The 27,191-nt window shown below is 37.7% G+C and overlaps 3 protein-coding genes and 2 pseudogenes across 3 annotated transcripts; 3 read left to right on the top strand and 2 right to left on the bottom strand.

Moving 5' to 3' along the window:
* Positions 1-1,539: 1,539 nt before the first annotated feature.
* On the bottom strand, positions 1,540-2,526 carry LOC125198663. Its single transcript, XM_048096977.1, has one exon. The coding sequence runs from the start codon at positions 2,524-2,526 to the stop codon at positions 1,540-1,542; it is 987 nt and encodes a 328-aa protein (XP_047952934.1).
* A 1,553-nt stretch (positions 2,527-4,079) lies between these two features.
* LOC125222309 lies at positions 4,080-5,130 on the top strand (annotated as a pseudogene).
* A 4,406-nt stretch (positions 5,131-9,536) lies between these two features.
* On the top strand, positions 9,537-9,927 carry LOC125198653 (short-chain dehydrogenase/reductase 2b-like). The gene is made up of 2 exons (XM_048096975.1): positions 9,537-9,825; positions 9,892-9,927. Exons 1-2 carry the CDS (start codon positions 9,559-9,561, stop codon positions 9,925-9,927), a joined length of 303 nt encoding a protein of 100 aa, XP_047952932.1. The 5' UTR covers positions 9,537-9,558.
* Positions 9,928-15,361: 5,434 nt separating this feature from the next.
* Positions 15,362-27,191, bottom strand: part of LOC125198645 — a 48,998-nt pseudogene continuing 37,168 nt past the window's right edge.
* LOC125222273 ((-)-isopiperitenone reductase-like) lies at positions 21,377-22,644 on the top strand. Its single transcript, XM_048124799.1, has 2 exons — positions 21,377-21,689; positions 21,758-22,644. Exons 1-2 carry the CDS (start codon positions 21,423-21,425, stop codon positions 22,424-22,426), a joined length of 936 nt encoding a protein of 311 aa, XP_047980756.1. The 5' UTR covers positions 21,377-21,422; the 3' UTR covers positions 22,427-22,644.

Raw genomic sequence — 27,191 nt, 5'->3', positions numbered from 1 at the left:
CGTAGACTGTACACCCAAAAACTTTTGGTATCATGCTAAGGGATTCAGGTATTTTGGCTTGCGTGGAAAGAATATCGAGAGGAGTTTTCTTGTTCAGGATTTTTGTGGGCAATCTGTTGATAAGGTAGACCAAGGTTGCTATAGCTCAGGCCAAAGAAAGGATGGGCCTTTAGATTCAATCATAAGGGCACGAGTAACTTCTAAGATGGTTCGGTTTTTTCTCTCAGCCACCCCATTTTGTTCGGGTGTATAAGCACATGAGGTTTGATGAATAAGACCTTTTTCTCTAAAAAATTCAAACATGGTGTTGTTGACAAATTCCCTTCCGTTATCAGACCGAAGGATTTTTATGGGGGTTTGGAACTGGGTTTGAATCATATGGAAGAAAAGGATAAATTTATCGGTCACCTCAGATTTGTGTTTTAAAAAATAAATCCAAGTCATCCTAGTGCAATCATTGATAAAGGTAACAAAATATTTGTAACCATTCCCCCCAATAATAGGTGCAGGACCCCAAACATCAGCATGCACTAGATTAAACATAAATTTCACACGAGTATCTGAAGGTTTAAAAGATTGTCTGTGGCTCTTGGCCAAAACACATGTCTCACAACAAAAAATTTTAGGAAGTGTAAAATCAGGAAACAAAAGCTTAAAATAACCAGGGGAAGGGTGTCCTAGTCTTCTGTGCCACAACCAAGCCTCTTCTTTCGTGGATCTGTGAACCAGCATCGCACTACCATGTTGAGCTACCCCATCCACATAGTAGAGTCCTTGGTTCTCAGTGCCACGCCCAACGATCTTCTTCGTCTGAATATCCTGTAAAATACAAAAACTCGGATGCATTAGGAGTGTACAGTTCAACTCTCTAGTCACATGACTCACAGACATCAATCTCTGAGATAAACTCGGAACAAATAAGCAATTTGACAATCGAAGATTTGGAGAAATCTCTATAGTTCCAGTTCCGGCCACTGTAATTAGTTCCCCATTCACAATCCGAATAAAAGTTTTAGTAATTTCACCAAAATCAATAAAATCAGCTCTCTCCGGAGTCATAGTATATGTGGCCCCACAATAAAAAATCCAACCCTTCCTATTTATTCTATCACCATTTTGCACGTTAAATGCAGCGGAAAAATTTATCAAGGGTGCAAAACGATTCTTGGTAACAATAACATCATTTTTTGGGGCCAAACTAGAATTATCAACTTTTGTAGGTGATTTATCATATATCAATAAATCTGGGGGCTTAAATCTAACATGGGGTTTCTGACGGAATTTAACCAAACTTGGAGGAGTAAATTGAAAATTGAAAGTATTATTAGGCTTTGGTGTTAAACCAAACCCGTTACCTCCTGAGAAACCGCCGCCTCCCCATTTCGTCGCCTCCCCTGCTCCGGCTCTCTCCACAAAATTTCTGACCGGGACTTCACCGCCTCCGCCGCTGCTGTTACTGCCGCCACCACCAGCGTTAATTTCGGTGTTGTTCCCGTCGCCAATTGAACCTTCTCGTTGTGCGATTTGGGTGTTTTGCCGCTATCCCGTCTCTGCGATGTTGGCGGCGGCGAACTTCGCCTGAGCCCGTGCCCTCTGCCTCTCGTCCCACCATTCCGGGTATCCCACCCGTAGGAAGCAATTCTCCCTTGTGTGTTTGTTCTTCCCACAGTGGGAGCACCATAGCTTACTCTTGTCTGGTTTTGTTCTGGTTTGGTGGCTGGCGCCTCCGGCAGGTGGCGGTCGCGGTCCATTCCGGTTATTCGGCCGGTCTTTTTGTGCTCCGAATCCGTATCCTATCTCCCCCGATGATGCATCGGCGCTTCTCGCGCTAGAGGGGTCTCCGGTGAGTGAAGAGGATGCCGGTGGCATGATCTTCCGTCGAGCCGCTTCCCTCTTCACATACACATAGGCTTCTTCGACTGAGGGGTATGGTTCCAGTTTGAGTATGTCTCGCCGGATCCCGTCGAATTCCCCATTCAATCCAGTGAGAAATTTAATCAATCGCTTTTCACTTGAAAATTGCCGGAACTGCCTAACTCCTTTATCACAGCACGTCACCGGCGATTTTTGGGTTTCGTCGACACTTACCCACAAACCGTGGATTCGACGGTAATACGTTTCGAGATCCATATCCCCTTGTCTAATTGAGATTACCTTGTCTTCCAGGTCATATATGAGGTACGGATCAGCCTTGCTCTCGAAGGTGATCTGTAAGTTGTCCCACAGCGCTTTGGATGTCTGGTGATGGGCAAAATCAGCGAGAATATCGGTTTCGATATTGTCGACGATCCATGAGAAAACCACGAGAACAGTCTCCTCCCACTCGTGGTATCCCTTGCTATCTGGTTCGGGCGGTTCGTCAGTGATATGGGAGAATCCCCTTCTACTCCCTATCGCGACCTTCATCAGTCGTGACCACAATGGGTAGTTCCTCCCGCTCAATTTGAACGCCACGGTAACGTTCCTGGTCGTTCTTAGTCTTGATGTTGGTTCGGTTGTTGTTTTCTCCTCCTCTGAGTCTGACATCTTTGTGTATAAGGGTTGGGATTGATACTGTGTTTGGTTTTAGTTTTGTTGGCCGAGAATTGGATATGAAAAAACAGGGGCTATGATGAAAGATTTCTGAGCCGGAATTTCTCCTGCTCTGACGCTATGAAGAATTGAATTTGGGGAATCAATTGTTGTAAATTGTTGTAATATTATTGCTCACTTTGAATTACAGAGTCTACAGCCTTTTATAGGCAAAATACCAATTTACATATGGTAATACAATCAAGGAGATCCTATTCTATTTTCGGAGAATGATCAATTAGAATAAATCATATTAATGCTATGATTTCTTTCCAACAGTAATAATAATATTATAAAAACTCACTATTTATAAATATTTTGAAAATCCAAAAAACTCAAAAGTAACTAAAATGAAATTATAGAGATTAAAAATAAAGTCAGAAAAAGAACAAAACGACTATTCCGCCCTTTAAACGATGTCTGGTAGTCAAAATTCCATCGTACGTCATGGTGTAACAATATCTTTGAATCCTAAGTCAATTTCACAAATTCAATATGAATTTCAAGTCATTGTAATACGGTTGATGACTTCAAGTCGATAGACCGTGTCCACTATTAGAGTTGGACTGAGTTTTTGATGGGCCGACCATATTGATCTGTGTTGGGGTGAGCCAATCCAACTCAATTCACAACTCTACAAGGAACTGCCTCATCAAGAGCCCAAAATAATGAAAGACATGATTAAACAACAACTAAAGAGATAAATTGTAAAGCTTACTCACCTATAATTCTCTTTATTTCTATGTAACATTGCATACATTAAAGAAAATCATCCAATTTTTGAAATGAGTGAACTAAAAAAACATCTATATACTCCTTATTTGAAATTATAGAACAGAATGGGGGAATGAGATGTATTTCTATTTCAATTCCAATTCTAAATAACCTTTGGGGTTGAAATTATACACATGGCTACAATTTCATAGTACTGCTACTATATGTCCCTATCAGACAGATATAGGTAATATGTTCCGTCTAAAATTATGAGTTTTTGTAAGATATGAATAGGCTGGCCTTATCATTAATTTGACTATTGTGTTGTACTATTGCCTCACCCACTTTTCCTTTTGCCACATATATACTAGTAAGTAGGCTTCTGAAATCTGATCACAGCCACAAAGCAAAAGCAAATCTCATCGAACTAATTAATTCACTATCAATGGCAGATGCAGGTGTCAGGTATGCATTAGTCACCGGTGGGAACAAAGGAATCGGTTTGGAGATCTGTAAGCAGTTAGCTTCCAAAGGAATTAAGGTGATTTTAACTTCAAGGGATGAAAAGAGAGGCCTTGAAGCACTGCAAATCCTCAACCACTCTGGCCTCTCTCATCATGTGGATTTTCTTCAACTCAATGTTGTCGACTCTGCAAGCATCGCGGCTGCTGTCCAATTCCTCACCACAAAATCAAATGTTCATTGCTCGAGATTTTATATAACTTTATTTTGTGGATTGATGGATAGAGAACCGTTAGAAATCCATGCAATTTTATCCTAAAATCAACCGGTGATATATAGGAGGAGTAGCCAATGAGATTTTACTTATATGGTTTTAGTTTTCTCTTGGCACCGTGAAAACTACCATGCATTCCTTAAACCTTCAAGGTTAACCTTGGAGAGATTGGACTTTTTTTATCGGTTGGACCATTGATCCAAATCTAAAGCCAGCTATTCTTTGGGGCGTCATTTTTTTTCGATTTCAATCCAGATATACTCTTGGATCAGTTAAATTTGTCCTACAGTCACCATGTTAGAAATTCATGGATAAACTTATTTTTTGAATGCATATTATGTTTATCTTGAAAGCAATTTTTGTGCAGCTGAACAATGCAGGCATACTAGGAGTAGAACTGGAAGGAGATATTTCAATATTTCAAGAGCTAGTAGAACCAAATGCTGCTACAGTCTTTGCTAACTCAGAGGTTGAGACGCCGCTGCAGCTTAAAGCAAAAGGAACTATGATCCAGACATATGAGGCTGGAGAAAAGTGCATACAAACAAACTTCTACGGTGTAAAGAGAGTGACAGAAGCCCTCATTCCTCTCCTCCAACTATCTGATTCACCAACTATCGTCAATGTCTCCTCCATCTTAGGCCACCTTCGTCTCTTGAGGAACGAGCGTGCAAAAGCTGTGCTGAGCAACGAGGCGGGCCTGACTGAAGAGAGCGTGGATGGGGTGGTGCGAGAATTCCTCAAAGACTTCAAAGAGGGGAGATTGGAAGAGAGCAAGTGGCCGAGTCACGTGCCGCCTATAAAGTGTCTAAAGCGGCTTTGAATGGATACACGAAAGTGTTGGCTAAGAAGCACGCTGATTTCGTCATCAACAGCCTCTGCCCTGGCTTTTCCAGAACGGATATTACTAGCAATCTCGGCGCCATCAGCGCGGAGGAGGCTGGTGGGAGGGTGGTTAAGTTGGCGCTGCTGCCCCGTGGAGGGCCGACGGGGGGCTACTTTATTGACAAGGATTTGTATGGTATTACTACTTGATGGATAGTCATTGGATGTATGTGGAATTCTTGCAATCACCAGTATAGTTAGGCTAAATTCTATAAATGGGGTGTTCTGCAAAAATCGTTCCACCAATAGGTAGGTTTTTTTTTTATTTCTGGAAATGGGTGTTGCGCATTCTAAGAATGCGTATTTGAAATACGCATTAGAATCCGTATTTCAAATACGTATTCTTAGAATGCGCAACTAAGCTGAATCGGCAGTCAACAGAAAAGTCAAAATTAAAACTACTCAAATACGCATTCTTAGAATGCGTATTTCAAATACGCATTCTAAGAATGCGTATCTCACGTGAATTAAATTGGGCAAACCGGCCAGAACAGAACTCACAACAGACACAACCTTCTGCTGCTTCTTCGCCGCCGCCGTCGCTCCTCCCGTCGACCTGCCGCCGCCGCCGCCGCTCCCGTCGACCTGCCGCCACCGCCGCCGCTCTCTCCCCCTCCCCCCACGGTATGTATACGTACCTCTGCCTCTATCCCCTTGTTTCCCCTTTGCTTAGGGTTTGTGCAATCTTTTGTAATTGATTTTTTTTTTTGGAAGAATTGAAACAAGAATGTGTGCATTGTGAGATTAAGTTTGTAATTGTCTTTATTGTGCATTGTTAGTTGATGATGAAGCTTTGTTTTTAGTATATGTGAATTGATTCTTTAATTGAGATTTGAATAGCAAATAGAACAAGCTAGTTCACTTCATACATGAAATTAATGGTGGAATTGGAAAGAGTAAAAAAAACAATCTTTGGGTTTCACTGTTCTGGAAAGCCCGGTTTAATTCAAGTGAGATACGCATTCTTTGAATGCGTATTTGAAATACGCATTCTAAGAATGCGTATTTGAGTAGTTTTAATTTTGACTTTTCTGTTGATTGCCGATTCAGCTTAGTTGCGCATTCTAAGAATGCGGCGTATTTCAAATACGCATTCTTAGAATGCGCAACACCCATTTCTAGAAATTAAAAAAAAACCTACCTATTGGTGGAACGATTTTTGCAGAACACCCCATTTATAGAATTTAGCCCTATAGTTATGGTTGCATATGCCTTTTCCTATAAAATCAGTAGCATGATTATGCTCAAGAATTACTATATTAATGTTATAATTTCTGGTATAATTACTACATAATCGTGGTATTATAGTATTTACCAGCTTTCTCTTCCCAATAGACACCATCGTTGATCATACAGCACACAGAAGCCTTAGAACAACAAAAACACAATTATCGATTTCTTAAATTCAAAATTTGTTATTAATAATAACTAATAATAAAAACGGACGGTAAAACAATGAAACGCACAATTGATTTGTGGTTTAAATATCCTTAAAAAAGAACTACTATCTCGTTGCAAATTAAATACTCCCATCACTCCACAAATTTTAAGAAATATAAATAGAAACATAATACAGTACATCTTATTTTTATATACTATCTACATTCATAAAAATATGATAAAATGCAAACTTATATATTGTACAAACTCAAAACTCCTCAACACAGCTTCAACACAGTTTCAATATAATATCAACACAATATAAAATTTCAAGATTTTAATGTCAACACAGTATCAACACAATATCAACACAATATTAACACAACATCAATCATTGACTACTGTTGAAATTCAGGTTGACATTTTCCTGTTGATGCTTTTTTGTGATCTGTTGACATTTTTCAATGGTCCAGATCATAGTTTTGAGTTTGTACAATATTTAGAGTTTTCATTTGATCACATTCCCATAAAAATAATTATATTTTTATTCTTTTTGGCCATCAACTAAAATTAGTATTTATCTATTTTATATAAATATAAATTTTCTATTTAATGAGTTTTCATTTTTTACTAACAATGTCACCAAGTAATTTTTAATGGAAGGGGTGATAATAGTTTTATAGTAAAATATAAGTATAATAAACTAGTGAAATATTGAATTTATTAAAAATAATAAAAATGTAAATAGGAACATTTAATTATGGATATTAAAAAGGACAATATAATCTATAATCTATCTAAAATGGAAGTTTTGGTGATATTTACAAGAATGCCATTTTGATTTAAATTTTATATATTTTTAAAATTTGTCAGTTTATAATCGTATTTGCATTATGTTGACTCATGTTAAGGAAATAAATTATCATAATTGCATAGCAGGAAGAGGAAATAAAAATTCCCATTTAGTGTTTCACGAGTAAAAGCATGATTAACTCTTTTAATGTTGGACAGTTACAAATATTGGCCTAAATGTAGTACACGATTTGATAGATTAAATTCATGCGGTTATCCAAATATTTAAGGGGTTTAATTGTTAGAAATGAATGTAATGGGATTATGGGACATGGCCATGGTGTCGTTTCTATACCTCTTGAATTACTATAAATAGTGGTATAGCGGTTGATAATGGTTTGGATGGATGATTGCAAAATGTCTTGCTGGTGCAGGTGCTGAAATTCTTGTCGCAACAAAGTTAAGAACTCGAACGCAGTGGTAAAGTCAAGAACTCGAACGCAGTGGTAGCACAGAAAGATGGCCTTCATGCCAGCACTTGCATCGCGGCTATTACGACTGGCCCGGTTGGCATAAGGAGTAGGATGCCGCGTGGATCATGAATCCATCGAGAAATGGAAACGGGATTGTTGTGTTGATCCTACAAATTGTGCAGTTTATATTTTTCAACATGAAATTGTTTAGTTGCATGTTTATTCTTTCGTGCGGTAATTAGAGTTTTATTTCTCAAGCTCAGAATCTTTATATATAGTTTTTCTCTTAGAAAAATTCATCCAGTTTCATTAGTAAAAGTTATGTGTATTATGGAACATATAATAGATGTTTTAAATTTTTTTATTTGCGTGTAGGATGCATGGAACTGCTCCAGTGTGTTCGACCTACCAGATTGTCACCTTACTTTGGATGCAGAATCGAAATGGAGTAAAATATTATTTTTACATTTGAGATGAGTATTGTTTATTTTATATTTCAAAGTACAAAATTTTTTAAATGACCTCAGAGTTTAGAGTTTAGGGAAGATATTCTTTTAAATTTATGACAACTAGATGAAATTTTGTTTAACATGTAATTCAAACAACTTTATTATAAAAACTTAAATTATCAATGATTTATCAAAATTATTATGCAAAACCTTCACACTACGGTGAGTTTAAGCTTTTCAAAATATGAAACAAAATTTATATTTATTGTTATCATGAAACAATATATTTATATTTATTGTTATCATGTTAAATTTCATATGAAACAACTTCATGGAGTAGTATTTATTTACTTTTACAGTTTGAACATTATAAATTTTGAGGTTAATTATTTCATATGGATAGTCTTTTAGTAATGAACTATATATGTTGTTAGGATAATGATAGCTCCTTCAATAGTATAAATCCAAAAATAATCTTATTAACATATGTGCTTTTATTATTTTTATTGTAAAATTATTTAATTTTTTGTTTTTAGTTGTCTAACAAAATGTTATGATAGGAGTATTTATTTATTTTAAAATTGCATATAATTGTATCGTTTCTCATTTTAGTTACCACGAGAAAATTAAATATTTCGTGTAACACGCGTGGGTGATACTAGTATATTTAATGACTAAGGATAGAGTAGTTGGTTAGCCTCCATTCGCTTCCTAGCTAATCACATCGATTGAAAATTTTAAATTATTATAATAATCTATTATCAGCATAGAAATTGTTTATTAAATGATAAATCGTGATGTAAATATAGGAAAGAAAATCAAATAGGAGTACAAGTATACAAGTATTAAGCACAATAAGTAACATGTTGTGATTCGTTCGCGATTCGACTTTTTGGGAATTTTGTTTGGAAACGAATGTTATTATGGTTGTGATTCAAAGTTCAACACATGCAATAACTTCAATATATGACTTGCTAATTTGTGGAAGTATGAATGCAGTGGAATGACAGTCGATCGGGGGCCTACTTTTATGATGTGTATGCAATAACTTGATTGATAGTCGTTGCGTATATGTGTGGATGACTTAGCATCACCATTGTAGATTTATAGTAGGGGCATTTGGCAGTAGCGTCTATAAATAATATAATCTTTTTTTCTAACTTTCTCTTACTTTACCAATTATCAATAATTTTCTTGTCATCCCAAATGTCTATATTTTTATCCATTGAGGGAGTAACATTTTTTATTAAATTAAATATGTTTTGGTACTGCTTTTAATTTATGATATTTTGCTATTTTTTTTAATCCAATATTTTTTTTTTCAGGGACTCTGTTCAATGTTAATAACAAGATATAGTTTACTCTATTATTATAGGTCACTAGACAATATAGGTCCCCACCATACTTATGAGTCTTTGTGAGCTATGCCTAATCTCTTGGATGTAGTCAGCTATGCAAATGCCTCACCAATTTCCTTTTGCTATATATGTTGATGAAATCTCATCAGATCCACATAGCAAAAAACAAAATATCACCGAACTAAACAGTTTCACTATCAATGGCGGAGGCAGCAACTAGGTATGCATTAGTTACCGGTGGGAACAAAGGAATCGGATTCGAGGTCTGTAAGCAGTTAGCTTCCAAAGGAATTACAGTGATATTAACTTCAAGGGATGAGAAGAGAGGCCTTGAAGCAGTGCAATCCCTCAAGGACTCTGGCCTCTCTGATTATGTGGTTTTTCATCAACTCAATGTTGTCGATTCTGCAAGCATCGCTGCTGCTGCCCAATTCCTCACCACAAAATATGGGAGGCTTGACATTTTGGTATCATTAACAATAAACAACATATATCTTCATATTCATTTTGAAAGCAATATAAGTACTATGTAGGTGAACAATGCAGGCAACTATGTCAAAAAATATTAGTCTTGTGACGTGTGTGACAAAGTAGGACATTAACTAATCGGACAAACAATATAAGTACTATGTACTAGGCAACTCTACCAACTCTACTCCTCTTATGATGTCAAGTCAACTCGTTAGCCTAGCGGGAGGTGAAATACAGATAAAATGCATAAAAATTAATGTCACCATATATATAAATTAGTTGGGTAAACTAAAAGGTACGCCCTCTGTTCGCGAATAGGAGTTTCATTATTCCATTTTATTCCGTTCATGAATAGGATTCTCGGTTCACTTTTACTATAAATGGTATATAGACCTTACATTTCATTCACATTTCATTTAAATTTAAATGAGACTCATATTCTCTTAATTTTTCACCCACCTTTTTTAATATTTATTAAAATTTGTGTTGAAAATAAATGAAACTACTACTTGCGAACCGAGGGAGTAATTCTGTATGGTTTACATTGGACACGAAATTTTACTCCAAATAAACACTTTTAAAGAGCTTAATTTATGGATCGGCCCGCTTCATGGATTACGATATGTCAAACAATATCATATATGAGGGAAGAATTCAACACAATGAAAGCATAATCGGCATCAATCATGGTAAAATCATATAAACGTGATGAATAGGAAGGTCGTTTTTTACTACCTTAGAGCATCCGCAATGGTCGGCTAGCGACCGGCTAGCCGATTCGTCGCGCTGGCCGATCGGCTAGCCGAACCATTGCAGCCGGCCAGCGCAAAATCGGCGAGCGGATCGGCGTGGGCTCGCCGATCGCTCGTCGCTGGCCGAAACGCTGGCCGATCGGCTAGCCGCCATTGTGGAGGCCCGATCGGCCAGCGCCGATTTTCGATTTTTTTTTTATTAAAATCATATATAAATGCGATTTTCGTTTTATTTTCATTTGCACCACTTGTTTTAACGAGTTTTCTCTCTCTCTAACTTTCTGTTCAAGAGCATCATCGAGCGATAGATCACGCAGGTGGTAGCGGTAGCGGTAGTGGTGGGGATCCTGAGGAGTACGAACGGAGGATGAACGAGGCTATGGAGGCCTACATGAACCGCGGGATGGAGCGGTACATGCGTATGGTGGAACAGCAGGCGATACCTCGCCCTCCACGAGTTGTCCACCACCGAGCAGTGATTGATCGGGATCACGCCGCTGCACATCAGCGGCTGTACGACGACTACTTTTCAGAGAACCCGCGGTTTCCCGCCAACATGTTCCGGCGGCGTTTCAGAATGCGCAGGGAGTTGTTTATGCGCATCGTTAGGGCATTGGAGCGTCAATATATGTGTTTCCGCTTCAGGCACGATGCGGCTGGCAGACCCGGCCACACCCCTATCCAAAAGTGCACGGCGGCAATCGGGCAGTTGGCCTACGGAGGCGCGGCAGACATGTGGGATGAGTACCTCCACATCGGTGAGACGTCGGCCCGAAATGTCTGAAGGAGTTCTGTGGGGGCGTGATCAGCATTTTCGGTGAGCAGTACCTTCGAAGCCCTACTCCCGAAGATTGTCGGAATTTGATGCAGATGCACGGGGAGAAGCATGGGTTCCCCGGGATGTTAGGCAGCATAGACTGTATGCATTGGGAGTGGAAGAACTGTCCGACTGCCTGGAAGGGGGCCTACACGACCGGCTACAAGTCAAAGAACCCCACAATAATCCTCGAGGCCGTAGCTGATTACCGGCTGTGGATCTGGCATGCGTATTTTGGGGTAGCCGGGTCGAACAACGACCTCAACGTCCTGAACTCGTCTCCCCTCTTCAACGAGAAGTGCCGGGCGTCGGTCCAGCCGTCTCATTCGTGGCCAACGGCAACCGGCATGATATGGGCTACTACTTGGCGGATGGGATATACCCTCGGTGGCCGGTCTTTGTGAAGACGATCCGACAAACAAGTGATGAAAAGAAGGCCTACTTTGCGCAACGACAGGAGTCGGCGCGCAAGGACGTGGAGCGCGCATTTGGTGTGCTCCAGTCTCGATGGGCGGCAATCAAGGGCCCAACGCGTTTGTGGGATGTCGGATGCGTTTCCGAGATAATGTACGCCTGCATTATCCTGCATAACATGATCGTCGAAGACGAAGGCGTACAACTGACTAGTTGGGTCAGTGACGATGAAGCCGGTCCAAGCCATGGAACGGCCACCCCTAGTGTACGACGTGGGGTACCCCTCGATGAAGCCGGCCGACTCAAGGAATTTGCCAAGCATGCGCCAAGTGGATGCTCATATTCAACTCCAAAAGGATATAATTGAAGAGTTGTGGGCACGGAGGATTGCACGGCGATAGTTTTTTTTCTTTATTATGCATGTAATTTTTTTTTTATCTATGTAACTTTTTTAAATGCAATTAATGAATTTTCCCGTATATGTGTCGTAAATTTAATTCCGTATTTTAATCGTAATTTTAATTCCGTAAATGTAGTATATTTTGAATTGTTTTTATTGCGGCTGGCCTATGGCTGGCCTAAATCTGACGTGGCAGGTGGTTTTTTTAGTGTTGCTGACGTGGCAGATGGCTGGCCTATGGCTGGCCTAAGCACCATTGCGGATGCTCTTATGAAATGAAGGAGTCAATTAAACGAATCTGCGATGATATTATAGGGAGTAGAGACATTGGTCAGTGAAAGCGATTCTTGCGTATGATAGAGAATGAGTGGAGATTTGTTAACTGGACCGGGCTAACCCAGCCCAGTACAGATCAGGTTTGTATAGTCAGCCCAAGTCTAGCCCATTATATATGATGGGCCTGACTTAGGCTGAGTCCGAATTTATAAAATGAAACCCAGTCTAGCTCAATTCGCTTCATGATGGGCTGGGCCCATGCTGGCTCCGCCTCCATAATTTCATTTTAATTTTATGGAGTGTCTAAGATTTTTACTCATGAATACTGAGTTTCATTGTTTTATACTTCTTCCATCTTGCTGTATGTGATTGAATTTCCGATGTCCAATTGCAAGTGATTGATTTATATTTAAAGTGTTAAAGAAAGGAAAAAGAAAGTTGTTAGATGTTTAAAAGTAGGAAGATGTAAATAAAGTAAGAGAGATAAATGGTCATTGATTGTTTAAAAGTAGGAGACATGCAAAAAGTAGGAGAGAAAGAAATAGTTGTTGGGTTTTTAATTATTTCATAAATAAAAAATGAGTAAAAAAAAAAAGTGAACCATCTTCATTGGGACGGAGGAATACTTTATTCCCTCCACTAAACTTAATAAATACTCCCTCCGTCCCTTAAATTTTGTCACATTTTGACTTGACACGGATTTTAAGAAATGTAAAAGAAAGTGAGTTGAAAAAGTTAGTAGAATGTGAGTCCTACTTTTAAATATTAGTTTTACAATAAAATGTGAGTGACAATGAGTTAGTAGAATGTGGGGTCCACTACCAAATATGGTAAAAAGTAAAATGTGACAAATTTTATAGCACGGACGAGAATGGAAAAATGTGAAAAAATTTCAAGGACGGAGGGAATATAATTTTCTTAAATTACGTATAAAAAAATCAATCACTTATGGCAGGAAGGAGGAAAAGTTAATCACTTACCGCAGGAAGGATAGAAAGTTAATACTATTATTATTATTATTATTATTATTATTATTATTATTATTATTTTCTTAAATTACATGTAAAGAAAATCAATCACTTACAGTAGGAAGGAATCCCAGTGAAAGTTAATATTGATTATTATTAATAATCAATTCTGGAATTTAATTAAGAAACTTGGATATCATTATTTTTTATTAGTTCGTTCATTTTTGTGACACGTGTGTATTATTGGAATATATTGGTTTTTTTTTGCTTCTAAAAACATCTCCAAAGGAAGAGGTAAATGAGATGGTAAAGAAGAGAGATTCTAAACTAGGCTGCCAAGCTCTTTGTTCATCATAGGTTGAAGTAGTAGTGATTTAGTAGTAGTATTTATTTGCTCTAATTGCTTGTTCTTAACTTTTGGAGTTCTTTTGCACCAATCTCATTTTTAGCTATTGTTGCAGTTCTTGTTTAAAAAGCTAATTTCAAGTATAATTTCTCTAAGCGTTTGTTTATTTAATGCGCGTTAAGTTTAGCTCTTGTTTGATTTCCGGTTTTAGCTTGTTGTTTAGTTCTAGTGTTGGTTATGTTCAAAAAAGGAAATGTGATATCTTTTATGGGACAAATTAAAAAGGAAAGTATGACATCTATTATGGGACAAAGGGAGTAGTATTTTGGAAAGTGATAACTTATAAATCTTGTTGGATAGGTAGGGACACGTGCAAACGACACGCTTGCAAAAACCCCTATCTTTCAGTTATCTATGGGCTGAGATTAATTAATTAATTGACTAATTATCAATTATCACTACATGTATGCAAAATAAAATAAAAATCATAAATAAATCAGAAACAAAAACTATTGCTGAATGAAAAGGCAAAATCTATTGGACAAATATGGTTCAATCAAATGCATTGCAGCAGCAACAATTCTCAAAAAGTTTTGAAATATTTATAAATAGCTCTACCAAGAATTAAGGCTACATTTAAGACTTCATGTGAACTAATGTGAATTAATACCTCTAATTGCTGGCTGATCTCGTGGAGGTGAATTTGCCCGGATTGTGACGATCACTACAGTGAAAAATGGGGTGATTCTGAGATTGCATTTATGACTTCATGTGAACTAATTTTCTGAATGCAGGTCGTTTATGACTTCATGTGAACTAATGTGAATTAATATCTCATAAGGTCGTTTCTTGCTGCTCGCAATCCACCAATATCACATAATAAACATTTGTTGGAGTATTTATTGGGTCACTAGCATAACACAGGTGTTAATACTAGTAATACTAATTAGGGCTGGGGAAAAATACCGAAAAAATGATATATCGTTCGTATCGTATTGAAAAATATCGAAAAATTATCGAATTTTCGATATATCGTAATTTTCGATACGTATCGTAAGTTTTCGATACGATAACGATATGAATTTTCTTATATCGCGATATATCGTTTTATATTGAAAATACGATATATATCGAAAATTTTCGATATATCGATATTTTCGATATATATCGATATATATCAAAATTTTCGATATATATCAATATTTAACGATATATCGAATTTCGGTACGATATATCGAAATATCGATACGATAACGATATGAAATTTTTTTATATCGAAAATTCGATATATCGAAACTTTCGATACGATAACGATATGAAATTCTTTCATATCGATATTCTCGATACGATACACGATACAACGTTTTCGAGACGATATATCGTATCGACCCACCCCTAATACTAATAACACGATTATGTAGTGTCCATCGATCTGCCCACACTTATAAACAGAAATTATAACATTAATATTTTAACATATGATACTTATTTTATAGGAAAAGGCATTTGCATCATTTACCATTAATGGTGATGCCAAGTCTTCCACACAGCACTATCCATCAAGTAGCAACATCATACACATCCTTGTCATAAAAGAAGGCCCCCGACGGCCCTCCACAAGGCATCAGCGCCACCTTAACCACCCTCTGAGCAGCCTCCTCGGCGCTGATGGCGCCGAGATTGTCAGTTAAATCCGTTCTTGCAAAGCCAGGGCAAAGGCTGTTAATGATAAAATCAGTGTGCTTCTTAGCCAACACTTTTGTGTACGCATTCAAAGCCGCTTTAGAGACTTTATACGCTGCACCATGACTCAGCCACTTATTCTCTTCCAATCTCCCCTCTTTGAAATCAATGAGGAATTCTTGCACCACCTCATCAATGCTCTCTTCTGTCAGGCCCGCCTCGTTGCTCAACACAGCTTTTGCGCGCTTGTTCCGCAAGTGGTTAAGGTGGCCACTTATGGAGGAGGCATTGACAATAGTTGGTGAAGTAGATAATTGGAGAAGAGGGATGAAGGCTTCTGTCACTCTCTTTATACTGTAGAAGTTTGTCTGCATGCACTCTTCTGCAGCCTCATAGGTCTGGATCATAGTTCCACTTGCTTTCAGCTGCTGCAACGACGTCTCAGCCTTCGAGTTAGCAAAGACAGCCGCAGCAATTGCTTCTACCACCTCTTGAAGTATTGAAACACCTCCCTCCAGTCCTACTCCTTGAAGTATTGAAACATCCGCGAGTCTATGTGATAAGTAATGCTTGATGAGTCAATGACGACGGTTTGAGTTGTAGGATCAATGTTTGGACTTATTTTGAAGTGCACCTTGACTTGAAGTTCTAGGTCGATGAGTGATGGTTCATGAGAGTGGGAGATTTTGATTGGAAATGTTGAGGGTTTAGATTTTGTCATTCATGTCCTTACATGATTCTTTGTGATGAAAAACCTTTGTGAATTGAACTTTGAAATATAATGCTTTGAGTGATCTTGTTCGAGGGCGAGCAAGTAAATAAGTTTGGGGGTATTTGATGTGAATCAAATGATACTAATTATACTCCAAGTTTTCTCCTATTTTGTATATTTAAATCATCTATCAATTGATCATTAAGGTTTGATTACTATATATTAGTTGATAGATGTACATGTGGAGTAGGGTCTGATTGAAACTGTTCGTTGCCTATGAAGATGGTATCCAAATCCTTTTATCTTACCACCATTATCTTCGTCTTTAAAATAGCTTCGCGTGGGTATATTGCACGCCTCAATCGGAGCTCGGATGAAGAAGTTATGACCATTTGACGAAGGTTGCGCGAAGCAGTCAAAACCGGCAAAAACGCCCGGGTCGGGCGTTTTCAGCATTAAAAACGCCCGGGGACAGTGGAAACGCCCGGGTTGGCATCAAAAACGCCCGGGTTGGCACCATTTTGCCCGGTCGGGTGTTTTTCTCAAAAACTGCCGAATTTTAGGTTTCAAATTGGTTTCCGGGGCGGTTTTGGAAGATATTCAGACATATTCAGACACGAGAAAAGGGAGAGGAAAAGAGAGAAAGAGAGGAGGAAGAAGAAAAGGAAGAAATTCCGGCCAACATTCCGACGATCCATCTCCAAATCCCAATTCCACTCAACGAGAGCATGTTTCCTATGGATTTTGTTGCAAATTCCACCATGTGTTTAGGCTAAACTCTCTATGTTGCTCCAAGTTGTAATCTAGGCTTTGTATGGATGTTTCTACACCTTTGAACTCATGTGTTTGTTACTAACAATGTGCTTAATGTTTATACACTATGTTTTTGGCTAATAATGTAGTGTTGTTCTTTCCTTTGCTATTGTCTCTTTAACGTAGTTTAGGAATGATTGATTGTTGGTATGCTATCGAATTAGAATTGTTCAGAGGATAATTTGATAGTGGATTAAGTAGGTGATTATAGTAGATGTTTATTTCTCTAGCGCTTCCGCAAGAGTTTATAGACATTGAAGATTGGTTCATAGGTTATGTGTTCAGCTAATTGTGAACTACTCATTGTGTACATGTTCAGTGTATGTGATTAGGTTGATGTTTTAATCCCTTCATATGTTTCGTTGATAAAGGTGTAGAACAATACAAGCCAAGTGAGTAACTTCGAGTGGCATATTTTCTCATTTGAATAGTCTCTTTCGTTTGTTAACTTGTAGTTTTACTTGTCATTAACTTTCAGAAATAAAAAAAAATCAAATCATTGTATGCTTTTATATGTTCTTAAGTGTAAACAATCTTTACCTCCCTGTGGATCGACACTTGAAATACTACTACGACGCTGTAATCTTGCAGTATCGTAGTATTATTAGAGTTAATTAATTAAACTTGATATCCTGTGTGCACTGAATTAGGTACTCTAAAATACGCATCAGCTTGACTGGCCAGTCTATGGAAATAATTTTTGTGATACTCGTGATATTCTCTTATAACTGCTTAAAACTCGAGTTCACTATGGTAAGGGTGGCATAACTTATAAAATGATTTGGCAACGAGTTCACCGAGTATTTCAAAATACTCAGCCCTTCATGTGTTTTCCTTATGTGCAGGTTGAACGACGACGAGCGGTGGCGGGTGTTGAGCATGTTAACTAATTAAAATGGATGTTTTGAACTTCAAGCGTAGTTGTGTCTTCATACATAGCTTCACTTTCTCTTGGCCGTTTTCCGCTCAATTTTCTTTGAAACACTTTAACATTATCTGGATATTTTGCACTTTTCCTTTCGGTTTAGAGGCTTTAGACTTCTTGTGGTATTTCTTGGAAACTATGTCAAACTCTTGAGATTTTTTATCGTAATTTATGGTACCTTTCTTTTACTTATTAAAGTTTCTAGGTTAAGATGTTGATTTATTGCTCTAATAGTCCCTTTAAATACTTTGGTCAAAACTCTTTTGAAACCCTAGCCTACGTTAAATTCTTTTAAGTCCGTTTTGGTAGCAGTCGCCGCATTTATTGTACCCTAGAAGGGCGGGCTGTTACAATTAGACTCCCAAAAATCGTCACCACTACACATTGCAGCAGCAGAAGGGCACGTCGAGATCTGCCAAAAGTTGTTACCAGTAGGCGCCCCCGAGACTTGCTTTTGGCGAGACAGTCATGATATGAACCCGCTTCATGTTGCAGCCATGAAAGGGCGTGTTGAGGTATTAGTATATTTTCTTCAAGTGAGCCCTTTCCCTGCTATGGAGAGGCTGCGCACCGGAGGGACTGTGCTGCACTTATGCGTGAAACACGGTCAACTTGCAGCATTAAATTGGGAGAGTTTGTGTATGCAACTGATGAGAATGGGGAGACAATATTGCATTTGGCTGTGAGGTGCAATCAACTTGAGGTAACATCTCTTCCATGTCTATCATTTTATTGTATGCACGCATACCCACATTGTACACCGTGTTTTCTTATACAATTGATGATGGTATTAATTATTTTATCAAAATCACAGACTACAAAATATTTGGTGGAAAACAAGAAAATAGAGAAGAGAACTCATAATTCTATGGGTAAAACACCGTTAGATATCTTAGACGAGAGCCCTCCTGGCACAACTAGAAGCTGAGAATCATTGATCAGTTTTATGGTACCTTCCAAATTGACAAAAACGACGATGGCGGTGGCAGTGCTGATAGCAACAGTTGCATTCCAGACGACCGTCAACCCACCAGGTGGAAGGTGGCAGGATGACACATCAGCACATAAGGCTGGTGATGCCATATTAGCATATAATCATCCCAAAGATTTTGAAACTTTGATATCAGCTAACACCTTAGCATTCTTTTCATCCATCGTCACAATTTTCCTCATTGTCAGTGGATGGGCCATGATTAACCGTTTTTTCACGTTTTTTGTCTGGTCTTCTGCGTTTGTGTCACTGATTGCTGTCACAATGAGTCTCGAAGCATCGAAAATGTTGATCACTAGTAACGGAAAATCACTCGAGATCAATAGTTGGAGTTTTGTAATAATATTCTATACGATGTTTCTAATTGTTATATTCGGAGGGTGCTTTTTCGATGTGCTACAGTGGTACTTGTACTGGAAGCCAAAACCACGGCGGCAGGAATTGCTTACAACCGGTTCTGTATTTCATCGCTTCTTTTATTGGATTTTTCTACGTTTGGATGCATGGTGTGTTTATGTTAGAAGTTAGAGGAAAACAAAGTTCATTATCAGCAATGATCAAGTACGAAACCGAAGCTACAAATCAACTTACCAAAATAAGTTGTAGGATATAGTATGTATTATTGCGTTTAATCCTCTTTTTGTAATAACACAGCAAAATGTAATCAACCGTTTGTGCTCAATCTCAATGCAATGTTTATAATATCTTGCATTTCTTTCTACCTCTTGATCCATGGATAATATAGTTTGACACCTAAAATGTTAGACATTTTATGTATAAAGATTTTAATTACTCTATTTAGTGTTGTAAATAGAATCGAAATGTAGTTTGACCGGCCGATTTGCCACTATATCTCCAATGCTTTATGGGATAGCGCTTCGATTGGGCAGCCGGTTGCAACACCTGATCGGGTGTCTTAGCAGCAGTGTAGAAGATGTCTCCAAGCTTGTTTCAACTCCATTCTTTCACTCCATTCCACTTTCTAAAAAACATCTGTATACTCTAGGGTCCTTATTTGAAATGATAGAACAGAATGGGGGGAATGAGATGTAGGGTCCGTTTGGTATACGGAATTGGAATTGAATTGGAATTGGAAGGAATTGAATTGGAATTCAGTTCCAAATCCTTTGTTTGGCAAAATGAAATAATTAATATGGAATTGAATTTAAAAAATTGAATGTGAGTGTGTTGTGTGTGTATGTGTGTGAATGTGTGTGTGCATGTGTGTAAGAATTATACATTGTGTGTGTAATTTAATAAAAATATTTGGAATTCTACTACTTTTGATATGAAATTCAAATTGTGGAATTGGAGGATTTGGAATTGTAATTCAATTCTAAATCCAAAAATTTTTATGATATCAAACACTAGATTTGGAATTGAAGGCTCCAATTCTAATTCCACACCTCCAATTTCATATACCAAACACAGCCGTATTTCTATTTCGATTCCATTTCTACAATTTTAAGAGAAAAATAACCCTTGGGGTTGAAATGATATTTTGGTCCCAAAAAAGTGCAAAAATTCTTCCGTTAATATTGATTGAAAATTCAGAGTCGTGGGACATATTTTTAAAAAAATAAGAGCCCCAAATTATATTATAAACAAAATTTGAGAATTAAAAGTTTTGTTTTTCTCTATAATAAAAGTATGATTAATATTTTTATATTTTTATTTACGTTACTACAACAATTTTTGCAATATCTATCGTTGGTATAACCTATAGGATACCTCCTCAACCAATTTACTCGCCTGATTTTAATGGATGTTCTTATGTGTTTTTGTGAGCTATGTATGTGTAGAAAAACTTAAAAGAGGATTCATACGATCCAACTACAAATATTAAGGAGAAGAAAAAGATCTTTATTGATAATAGCTTCATTAAACTGCAGAATACAGGAAGCTAGCTATTTATATCGAAACCTGCTATACACTTTTTTTTTTTTTGCTAAGATCCACAAGCTCTATGCTTGACTAATCTATGACTAACTCCTCGATCTCATCTAATTGCTGACTAGATGCTGAGTCATTCAGCTGACTAGATGCTGACTCAGCTCACACACACATTCCTCATTGCTTCGGCTTTCATCACTGCATTCTTCATGTTTCATGCACATGTACTTTATCAGATCACCATGTTTCACAGCATGGGCTCGCCTTATCTTTTTGACTGTTGTATTCAGATACACATTATTGCCTCACCCACCTTCCTTTAGCAACATATGATGATGAAATCTAAAAATGGCTATCATTACTGAAGGAATTATTCACATGGCTATAATTACACAGATATAGGTTCAGTCTAAAATTATGACTTTTTGTAAGATATGAATAGGCTGCCCTTATCTTTAATTTGACTATTGTGTTGTATTATTGCCTCACCCACGTTTCCTTTTGCTACATATATAGTAAGTATTCTTGTTTCGGAAATCTTATCAGAGCCACAAAGCAAAAGCAATATTAATCAGATCGAATTACTAACTAACCTCACTATCAATGGCGGATGCAGGTGTGAGGTATGCATTAGTCACAGGTGGGAACAAAGGAATCGGATTGGAGATCTGTAAGCAGTTAGCTTCCAAAGGAATTAAGGTGATATTAACTTCAAGGGATGAGAAGAGAGGCCTTGAAGCAGTGGAAACCCTTAACCACTCTGGCCTCTCTCATCATGTCGATTTTCTTCAACTCAATGTTGCCGACTCTGCAAGCATCGCTGTTGCTGCCCAATTCCTTACCACAAAATATGGGAGGCTTGACATTCTGGTATCAATACATATCTCATCTTCAACTTCCCACCATTAGGCTAACTTATCAAAGCAATTGTTGTGAAGGTGAACAATGCAGGAATACTAGGAGCAGAATTGGAGGGAGATGTTTCTATTCTTCAAGAGCTAGTACAAGCAAATGCTGCTACAGTCTTTACTAGCTCAGAGGTTGAGACGCCGCTGCACCTGAAAGCGAAAGGAACTATGATCCAGACATACGAGGCTGGAGAAAAGTGCATAAACACAAACTACTACGGTGTAAAGAGAGTGACAGAAGCCCTCATTCCTCTCCTCCAACTATCTGATTCACCGACTATCGTCAATGTTTCCTCCATCTTAGGCCACCTTCGTCTCTTGAGGAACGAGCGTGCAAAAGCTATGCTGAGCAACGAGGCGGGCCTGACCGAAGAGGGCGTGGATGCGGTGGTTCGAGAGTTCCTCAGCGACTTCAAAGAGGGGAGATTGGAGGAGAGCAAGTGGCCGAGTCATGGTGCGGCCTATAAAGTGTCTAAAGCGGCTTTGAATGCGCACACAAAAGTGTTGGCTAAGAAGCACGCTGATTTCGTCATCAACAGCCTCTGTCCTGGCTTTGCGAGAACGGATATTACTAGCAGTCTCGGTGCCATTAGCGCCGAGGAGGCCGGTGGGAGGGTGGTTAAGGTGGCGCTGCTGCCTCGTGGAGGGCCGACGGGTGGATACTTTATTGACAAGGATTTGTATGGTATTGCTACTTGATGGATAGTCATTGTATGTATGTGTGGAATTCTTGCAATCACCACTATAGTTATGGTTGCGTATGCCTTTTCCTATAAAATAAGTAGCATGATATGCTCAAGAATTACTCCCTCCGTCCGCGAATAGGAGTCCCAGTTGAGTTAGGTGTGGGCTTTAAAAAAAATTTGAGTGTAATAATTTAAGTGTGTGATAGTAAAATGTGGGACTCATTTATATTATTATTTGCAATAAAAGTGGATTAAAATTAATTGCAGCTTCTAAATTAAGGGAAAAGTTAGGTCATTTTTTATACTCCCAAGATAAAATGTCTAACCGGGACTCCTAATGGCGGACGGATGAAAATAGCCAACCGAGACTCTTATTCGCGGACGAAGGGAGTACTATATTAATGTTATAATTTCTGTTATAATTACTACATAATCGTGGTATTAGTATTAGATCCAAGCACGTGTCTTATTTACCAGCTTTCTCTTCCCAATAGACACCAATCCATCATTGATCATACAGCACACAGAAGGAACTACGCTCTCGTTGCAAACTAAATACTCCCATCACTTTACCTCTCCACAAATTTTAAGAAATATAAATAAAAAAATTAAGAAATACATCTTTTTTTTATATACTAGCTACATTCATAAAAATAATTATCTTTTTATTCATTTTGGCCATCAAATAAAATTTGTATTTATCTATTTTATATAAATATAATTTTTCTTTTTAACGAGTTCGATCTCATTTTTTACTAACAATACTGAAAACTCATGTCACCAAGTTATTTTTAATGGACGAGGTAATAATAGTTTGATAGTAAAATATAAATAGAATAAACTAGTGAAATATAGAATTTATTAAAAATAATAAACATGTAAATAGGAACATTTACAATTAAAATGACAATATAAGATATTTAATGACAAAGAATAGAGTAGTTAGTTAGGTCATCCGCATCTCTGTCTCTTATCCGTCTCTTAATCATCTCATCTCTTCATTATTTATGGGCTCCACTGTACTTTTCAGCCCATCTCTTAACTAAGGGACAACACGTGCATACCTCCTATCTCTTAATAATCTCATCCCTTAACTATTCATTCAATTTCATTTTTAATTTTTATTTCCAACAAATTCAATTAATAAAAACACACTTCATTAAATAAAATAAAATTACAATTTAAAATCATAAAAAAATAAAATAAAACATAATTAAAATCCTTAAAAAATTAAAAAATACATAATTTACGCTCACTCTCTCTAAATTCAAAATCTCAAAACTCAAAGAAGTAGAAGGAGTTCTCTAATGACGATCATATGCGTCTACCAGTTGCCAAATTTTGCCCAAATGTGCTCCATTAGATCCTCCTGGAGTTGGGCGTGGGCGGTAGAATCACGTGTCCTTGCCCGAACACACAGCCGCTCTTGCAAAGACGGATGCACTCCACTGCGAGGCGGACTACTTGCGGTAGAGCTTCCCAGGTTTCAGGTTCGTACCAATTTCCCGCCCCAGGTCCTTCATTGGCGACAATCATGTTATGCAAGATTATGCACGTATACATGATGTCGACCATATTCTCCATAAACCACGTACGAGTGATGCACTATTTTTTTAGCACTAAATAAACCTACAAGTACATAGAGTATATATATTATAGCTAAAGGTCAGTACCAAATATCGAACACGGGGAAAACAAACACAGACTGTCTATCTTCTACTAAGACTCAATTACTATTGTAAAATCGAAATATTTTGAAAACTTTTGAAAACAAAAAATAATAGATAGCAAATAACAACTAATTGCAAATAAATCACATAGATAAAATATAGAGATAAGGGGAATTCTAGGGATGTGCGTTCACAATTATGGTTATACAAATTCCACACTACAATACCCTAGCACAGTTATTGCTTTGATAGAACGAGTCACCTAGCTTATGCTCACGCTATACAAACGTTGATTACAATATTAGGGTTCTCAATCCTAACACGTAACTCCAAAAAACTCCTAAGACCCTTGAAAAGCCTTCATTCTCAATTAACAGTGTCGTTTTAAGGGAAGCTAACTGTAGCGTCTACTAAGTGGATCTACTCTGAAAATTTCTCATATTTTTCCATTTCTGCCCGTCCTACAAAATTTGTCACATTTCACTTTTTACCATAATTTGTAGTGGACCACATTCTACTAACTCATTCTCACTCACATTTTATAGTAAAACTAATATTTAAAAGTAGGACTCACATTCATTCTACTAATTTTTTCAACCCACTTTCTTTTACATTTCTTAAAATCCGTGTTAGGTCAAAATGTGACAAAATTTAAGGGACGAAGGGAATATTTATTAAGTTTAGTGGAGAGAATAAAGTATTCCTTCGTCCCACTGAAGATGACTAACTTTCTTTTTCCGTCCGTCCTAACTAAGATGACTCCTTTTTTATTTATGAAATAATTAAAATACTCATCTCATATTTTTAAACACCCAACAACGTTTTTTTTCTCTCTTGTCTCCTCCTTTTCTGTCTCTCCTACTTTTAAATAATCAACAACCATTTATCTCTCTTACTTTATTTATCTCTTCCTATTTTTAAACATCTAACAAATTTCTTTTTTCCTTCTTTAACACTTTAAAAATAAATCAATCACTTGCAATTGGACATCTCCTAATGAAAATTCAATCACCTACGATGAGATGGAAGAAATATAAAACAATGAAACTCACTATTCATGTGTAAAAAACTTAGAAACTCCATAAAATTAAGGCAAAACACATCCTTAGGTCCTTGTACTTTAATTGTTTATTTCAGTAGGTCCTTATACAATTTTTTCGTTTTAATTAGTCCGTGTACTTTTATATTTGGTATATTTCAATCCTTATTTAACGGAACCGTTAACTTTTCCGTTATAATTGGAAAATATAAACATAACATGAATATAAATTAATACTCCACTCCGGATTGTGCCTATTCATCTCAATGAGTCACTGTTTGCACTTTCCAGTAAAATGGCGTCTTCCTCTATCTCCTCATCCTCACTCTCCACTCTCCGAAAATCCATCGCCATTGCTAATTGCACCCCCAATTCCAACTTTCCTTCAATCTCATTCCCAAATTTTCAGCAAAAAATCCTACCACAAACCCTAACCATTCATCACAAACACCTGACGCACTCCTCCACCACCTCCACCGCCGTCCCCGCCGTATCTCCACCGCGATCCCTCAAATCCCGCCTCAAGAACGGCGAGACTCTGTACGGCATCTTCCTCCTCACCTTCTCTCCTACGCTCGCCGAAATCGCAGGTCTCGCCGGCAACGACATCGCCGTGGTGGACTAGGAGCATGGCCACGGCGGAATCTCCGACGCCCTAAATCTAGGCCCGCAGGGCATCATGTTCCCGATGATCAACAGCCCGAAATCGGCTCGGAAGGCCGTGTCGTACTGCCGGTTCCCACTCAACGGCGTGCGCGGGTCGGACTACGGGATCGACGAGAGGTGTTTGAGTAATTTCGAGGAGGAGCTGCTGGTGATGTGCCAGGTGGAGTTGGAGGAGGGGTGAAGAAGATCAAGGAGATTGCGGCGGTGGAGGGAATGGAATATTTGTTGTTTGATGCGCCAAATAGTTCATTTATATTTATGTTATGTTAAATAATTAACATATGATGTGTTATTTTTAACGGAAAAGTTAACGGTTCCGTTAAATAAGGATTGAAATATACCGAATATAAAAGTACAAGGACTAATTAAAACGAAAAAATTGTATAAGGACCTACTGAAATAAACAATTAAATTATGGAGGCGGAGCCAGCATGAGGCCAGCCCATCACTGAAGCGAATTGGGCTAGACTGGGTTTCGTTTTATAAAATTCAGACTCAGCCTAAGTCAGGCCCATCATATATAATGGATCAGACTTGTGCTGACTATACTAAGCCTGATCTGTAATGGGCTTGGTTAGTCCGGTCCAGTTAACAAATCTCCACTCATTCCCTATATTCTCGCAGATTCAATTAATTGACTGCTTCATTTCATAAGGTAGTGAAAAACGACCTTCCTATTCATCACGTTTATATGATTTTACCATGATTGATGCCGATTATGCTTTCGTTGTGTTGAATTCTTCCCTCAGATATTTATATTGTTTGACATATCGTAATCCATGAAGTGGGCCGATCCATAAATTAAGCTCTTTAAAAGTATTTATTTGGACTAAAATTTGGAGCCCAATGAAACCATATCGAGTTACTGCCTCGATTCGTGAATAAGAGCTTCATTTCTTTCCGGATTTTAAGAAATATTAAAAAAAGTGGGTAAAAAAATTAAGAGAATATAAGTATAATTCAAATTTGAATGAAATATGAGAGAAATGAGTTTGTGAAATGTGATGTCTATATACCATTTATAGTAAAAGTGAACCGGAAATCCTATTCATGAATGAAAGAGGGAGTAACCTTTTTGTCTACCCAAGTAATTTGTTTATATGGTGTCATTTGTAAGTTTTATGTCTCATATGTGTGATTTGTGATAGGATCCTAAATAGAATTAGATTTTGAATGTAATACATTAACTTGGTACAAGACACATTTTCCCTAAATTACTTATTATTATTGGGACGTTTCTTAATCATGTGATTAATTAGCTATTAATTGACAAAATCAATTAGTAGCAAATCGCATATGATTCTTATTATAATTAAGGAAATGAATATATTATTATTAGGGATGTCAATCGGGCTAACCCGTTCGGGTTCGGGCCAACCCACTCGGGTCGCCGGGCTATTTGG

The sequence above is a fragment of the Salvia hispanica genome, chromosome 1, assembly GCF_023119035.1.
Source record: "Salvia hispanica cultivar TCC Black 2014 chromosome 1, UniMelb_Shisp_WGS_1.0, whole genome shotgun sequence".
In the NCBI taxonomy this organism is placed as follows: domain Eukaryota; kingdom Viridiplantae; phylum Streptophyta; class Magnoliopsida; order Lamiales; family Lamiaceae; genus Salvia; species Salvia hispanica.
The sequence above is the reverse complement of the archived record's forward strand: the minus strand, read 5'-3'. Positions and strand labels throughout refer to the sequence as shown.

Excerpts from the sequence above, each read along its gene's own strand:
- LOC125198663 (XM_048096977.1), bottom strand. The coding sequence starts at position 2,526 with ATGTCAGACTCAGAGGAGGAGAAAACAACAACCGAACCAACATCAAGA.
- LOC125198653 (XM_048096975.1), top strand. The coding sequence starts at position 9,559 with ATGGCGGAGGCAGCAACTAGGTATGCATTAGTTACCGGTGGGAACAAA. Across the intron at positions 9,826-9,891 it reads ATGGGAGGCTTGACATTTTG|GTGAACAATGCAGGCAACTA; the intron begins GTATCATTAACA and ends AGTACTATGTAG.
- LOC125222273 (XM_048124799.1), top strand. The coding sequence starts at position 21,423 with ATGGCGGATGCAGGTGTGAGGTATGCATTAGTCACAGGTGGGAACAAA. Across the intron at positions 21,690-21,757 it reads ATGGGAGGCTTGACATTCTG|GTGAACAATGCAGGAATACT; the intron begins GTATCAATACAT and ends ATTGTTGTGAAG.